At 46.9% G+C, this 5,665-nt stretch overlaps 1 protein-coding gene across 1 annotated transcript; it reads right to left on the reverse strand.

Annotated features, from left to right (window-relative positions):
- Positions 1-703: 703 nt before the first annotated feature.
- Positions 704-2,015, reverse strand: LOC116473859 (adenosylhomocysteinase-like). The gene is given in 2 exon segments (XM_032758410.2): positions 704-1,487; positions 1,490-2,015. Coding segments are annotated over 2 exon segments (1,293 nt in total). The 3' UTR covers positions 704-720.
- Between the last annotated feature and the right edge of the window lie 3,650 nt (positions 2,016-5,665).

The raw sequence follows: 5,665 nt of genomic DNA on the forward strand, positions 1-5,665 counted from the left end.
CGGTCCTTCTCCTCAGGCAGACCTCGCACACTCCGGCGAGTCTGTGCCAGCCAGGGCGGGGATGCGTCTTACTTGTGTGCGTGCTCCAGAGTACTCTGCTGAAAATATCAGGTCTCAGGAAGCACAGCTATGCAGAAAATCTGAGATTCTCCCCGCAGGGTGTTTTGTGCTTGGACCCTACACAGTAATTATCTGTGACCATTTTGGAAGCATAATTCTGGCAGCAAACTGCGTTTTAGGGTAAAGGACGGGGGGTAATTCGTGACATGATTTACTCTAGTCTCCATATACTCACTCTTTTATTTTCTTTTTTTTTCTTTTTTTTTTTTTTTTTAGGCACCAAGATTTTTATTTACCCACCTTCCCGCTTTCTTTTAACATTATAGACCAAATTATTCTGTTTTTGACCCAGGGTTGTGAAAGGAACCATCTGGTTATAGAGTGGTGGCCGATTTCATGAAATCTGCCTGCATTCATGTTTTTCTGGCCCCTCTCAACCCCTAGCTGTCGCTTCTCTGTTCTTTCTCAGTTGCCCCTTAACAGTCTATTCTAACCCCTGTAAAACAGGGACTGAAAGTACTAACCTCATTGTAATGAGGTTTAACAGAAGGCCCAGCACTAAGCCAGGCTCTCAGGAAAATTCAAACAACAGTTCCTCTTTGCCCTTCAATACAGCCCCTTCTCATCTGTCATGGGCTGAAGAACCACTGGACCTGGCTCTCAGTAGTGGTAGTGATCCAGCTTGAAGGGGCCATCACGGGACATGCCCAGGTACTGGGCTTGCTTCTCAGTTAGCTTGGTCAACTTCACATTCAGCTTGCCCAGGTGGGCTTCAGCCACTGCCTCATCCAGCTTCTTGGGCAGGAAGTGAGCCCCAGTAGGGTACTTGTCTGGATGGGTCCACAGCTCGATCTGTGCCATCACCTGGTTGGTGAAGGAGTTACTCATCACGAAGCTGGGGTGGCCCATGGCACAACCCAGGTTGACCAGCCGACCCTCAGCCAGCAGGATTGTGCAGCGCCCATTCTTCAACTGATACCGGTCCACCTGCGGCTTGACGTTCACCACCTCCACAGCGTTCTCGTTGAGCCACTTGACATCGATCTCCATGTCAAAGTGTCCAGCGTTACACACAATGGCGTCACCCTTCATCTGCTCAAAGTGCCGGCCAAGGATGATGTCAACGCAGCCTGTGGTGGTGACAAAGAGGTTGCCCTCCTGACAGGCCTCATCCGTGGTGGTCACCTCATAGCCCTCCATGGCAGCCTGCAGTGCGTTGATGGGGTCAATCTTGGTGATGATGACGCGGGCTCTGAAACCCCACAGGGCCTGGGCACAGCCCTTGCCCACATCACCGTAGCCTACTACCGCCACTACCTTGCCGGCAGTCATCACATCTGGGGCCCGCTTGATGCCATCTATGAGGGACTCCTGGCAGCCATAGAGGTTGTCAAACTTGCTCTTGGTGACGGGGTCATTGACACTGATGGCACCTTGAGGATCCCACTGGCCATCGTCTTGTAGAGGTTGTGGATCCCAGTCGTGGTCTCCTCAGAGATGCCTCGGATGCCTGGCAGGAGCTGCGGGTACTGGGGGTGGAGGAGGTTGATGAGGTCGCCCCCATCACCCAGAATCATGTTGAGGGGCCCGTCCTTGAAGTACAGGGTCTGCTCAATGCACCACAGGTACTCCTCGTCCGTTTCGCCCATCAAGGCATACACCAGAATGCCAGCCTTGGCAATGGCAGCCGCCGCATGGTCCTGGGTGGAGAAGATGTTGCAGCTGGACCACTGCACCTCAGCACCCAGGGTGACGAGGGTCTCAATGAGGACGGCCGTCTCCACGGTCATGTGCTGGCAGCCGGTGATGCGGGCGCCCTTCAGTGGCTTGGAGGCCGAGTACCGCTCCCGCATACGCATCAGGCCCGGCATCTCGTTCTCAGCAATGTCCAGGGCCTTGTGTCCCCAGGCAGCCAGGCCGATGTCAGCAACTTTGTAGGGCAATTGGTCAGACATGCTGGCAGCACTCGTGATGGAAACAGGCGAAGGAGGCTGGGCCTCAGTCTGGGGACAGGAACTGGGCGGGCAGCGCCAGGCAGGGCCATATAGTCACTCTTAAGTCTGAGTTACATAAAAAGAAAGTCTAATAAAATAAATTGCAGTTGAAATATAGATGAGCTTGGCCCACAAAAAAGAAATGAGCAAAAAATATCATTTGTCTCCGAGGTTGATATGAATGACGCTATTAGACATCTATTCTCTCAAATCTCACTTTGGGACATTTTATCTCTCAAAATAAAACTCATTTTCCCAAGTCTTTCTAAACCAAACCACGATGCCTTCCGGAACCTTCATAGGCAGTGTCTAGAATGTTGTGATGAGGTGATACTCCGTCTTTACAAGTAAGAAAGACAAACTTAGAGACAGCTCTAGATCAGAAGAGAGAATGGCAGCGGCTTTTCAATTTAGGTCACTCTAAAGATAGAAAAAGTAATACCCAGGGCTTAAGTGTGGAGTATAATGACACATTGTTCCAAGATAAGTCAGCATATTAACTTCCTTTTAAAAATTCACTGGAAGATAAAATAAATGGAATTGGTTTTCACAACAGTTAATCAACTCCACTCCACTGGGCTCTGCACCATCAACATGAAAATCTAATTGCAGTAGTTGAATATATACTTAATTGCAAGGCACTTTATTTTAGGAAATGGAAGCCACACTTAGCACTTAGTCCACTGGGAAGAAAGAGATAAGTTACAGTATTTGGTAATTGGGTAATTTTTGGAGAAAGATTTTGCATTATTTTTCAAGCATTTTTCAAACAGATGCTGGTTCTACACAAACCCAAACCATCCAGGAAGTTCAGTAAATCAGACAACTTGTGTTTTGTTGACAGGGACTGACCTCCTCCCTCGCCATCTGCAGAAAAATGTGCTACTAAATATTTATTACACCTCATCAGATATTAAATCATCATTACATTTAAAAACACAAATGTTACAAGGTCCCCGGAGCCCCTTTCAGCTACTCAGTGACTCACAGGCCCAGCACATCATGCAGCTCTCGTGCCAGGAGCTCGCAAGACAGACCCTGCCTGCCTCCCACCTGGCCCAGGATGCTGTTGTTGATAAATGCAGCATTGCTGAGGCGATTTAGCTGTTCGCTTTGTTTGAGGGGTTGCCATCATCCTCGCAAGAGCCCCAGGGTGAGGCAGCACGGTCCCTCCTGGCAGGGAAGTACCTGCTCGTAACGCAGGGGGCTTGTAGGGATCCGATGGGGCACCAGAGATGACACTGGTGCTCCTGCCAATCAGTCAGCCATCAGGATCAATCAGTTCTGGGTTTTCTATTTAGTCCCTCCCCTGAGACTTCACCCCGTCCTTTCATTTTCATACCTTTAAGGGCAGGTGAAGAAGTTTAACCTTCACTCAAGACAACGGGATATGATTACTAAGTGAGAGAAGCCAATCAGAAAAGGCTGCACACTGTGTGATTCCAGCTACAGGACAGTCTAGAAATGGCAGAACTATGGAGACAGGAAAAAGGTCAGTGGTTGCCAGGATTGGTGAAGAGTGGGCTGAAGCCACGGAGCATGGATAATTTTCAGAGCAGTGAGACTCTGTGTGATACTGTGATGGTGGGTACAGGTCATTATACACTTATCTAAACCCACAAAATTTATAGCCCCAACAGTGAGTTCTAACCGTTCTAAAGGATTGACTTTAGTTAATAATAATATACCAATATTGGTTCATGAATTGTAACAAGTGCACCTCAATAAGACAAGATATAAATAATAGGGAGAACTGGAGGGAGGTATGAGGAAACTTTGTACTTTCTGCTCAATTTTTGTATAAATCTAAACTTGTCTAAAAAAATAGTCTATTTTGAAATGCTATATTCAAAATTATTGAAATTATTGCATACAGAGTATGATCTCAATTATATGTGTAAATATTGGAAAAATACACCAAAATGTTAATGGCTACCTCTAATGATGGATTATGAATAGTTTTGGTTTTCTTCTTTATACTTTAGTGAATTTTCTTATTTTTATGCAATGAAAATATGATTATTTATCATTAAAAACGTGTTTCATATCATTTTGTTTAAATAAGATACAATCTCACAAGTAAAACTGTACTTCAGGGAAAATAGAAAAGAATTTTGAAATTATTATTGTTTCAGAAAATCTAGGGACCGTGTTTTCTCTTATTATACAGACCAAGGCACATTCCCCGAGAGACTGACACTAAAATAAGAACGAATGTTGGACAAGTTCATGTGTGTCTCTAGCTAATTCAAGGCAGCAGAAGTTACATAAAAGTATTGGTGTACATTAAGACAAAGGTATAAGAAAGCACGTTGCAATTGTTTAAACTCCCCCTGGCAGAATGAGATCCAACGGGAAATGAGAGATGACGATGCACTTGACTCTCTTAAACTCCACTCCATACTGGAGTGTGTATGTCAGGGATGGAGAGTGAAGCCAGCATCCTCCCCACCTGCTCGTCCATCTGTAATTTTGCTGATTCTCTATTCTTCATAGAGCAGTGTTCCATGCATTTTCTTTTTGTCAAGGAGCCAGAATTTTGCGAAGGTTAAATGGTTGGTGTTTCGTTGTTTTGGCTGAGTGGCGAGGGGGTATTAGGCAGAGCTGTCTTTTGTTTTTTGTTTTGGGGTTCATTATGTCCTTTGGTTTTGTCTCCCTCAGAAGGCGTGACGTCGGGGCAGAGAGTGGATGCTGCTTCACGCTTCCAAGTACAGGAATTTTGGTGGCTGTGACCTCCTGGTGATTGTGCTGAGCAGAATGCTCTGGTCTTCAGGAGGTTCAAGTCCAGAATGACTTAGCGGCCACAGACTGTGTTAGGTGGGGTGGGGGACAGTGGGGACAGGAGGGGGTGACCGCACACAATCCACAGGTGGACATTCCGGGGCCATCGGGACTGGGAAGGGCCAGCTGATGGGGGCTATACAGCATCCTGGCCACAGAAGGGAATAGAGGCTTGGCTTCTTGGGGGTGGTGGAGGCAAATTTTGGGAGGGTGCAAGAAGGTGCTGTCTGGTGAATAAAGTTGCCTAGTTGTGCAGGTAAGAGTCTCTCTGGGCCAGGCTCAGGGGCTCATACCTGCAATCTCAATACTTTGGGAGGCCAAGGCAGAAGGATTGCTTGAGCCCAGGAGTTCAAGACCAGCTTGGGTAACGTAGTGAGACTCCATCTCTACAAAAAGGTTTTAAAAATTAACTGAGCATGGTGGTTTACACCTGTGGTCCCAGCTACTCAGGAGGCTGAGACAGGAGAATCACTTGAGCCTGGGAGGTCAAGTCTGCAGTGAGCCATGATGGTGCCATTGCACCCTATCCTGGGGGACAGAGCAAGACCCTGTCTCAGAAAAAAAAGTTTCTCTGGTGCTCTGGGGTAGAGGCTGTCTAGAGTAATTCTCCTCCTGGTAGCAGATCTTTACTTCTGAGCCTTCCCTTATCAGTTTCAGTTCCTTTACAAAAGAGGAAACTAATGCATTAATTTAAGCATTTCATGAGGAGGCAAAGAGCATTCTTATGTTGGCTCTCAATTTTTAAATTTTTTTTTTCCACTGCAGCCTCCAGCTCCCAGGTTCAAGTGAGCCTCCCACCTCAGCCTCCTGAGTATCTGGGACCACAAGCG

This window comes from Hylobates moloch, unplaced genomic scaffold (assembly GCF_009828535.3).
Source record: "Hylobates moloch isolate HMO894 unplaced genomic scaffold, HMol_V3 SCAFFOLD_8, whole genome shotgun sequence".
Taxonomy (NCBI): domain Eukaryota; kingdom Metazoa; phylum Chordata; class Mammalia; order Primates; family Hylobatidae; genus Hylobates; species Hylobates moloch.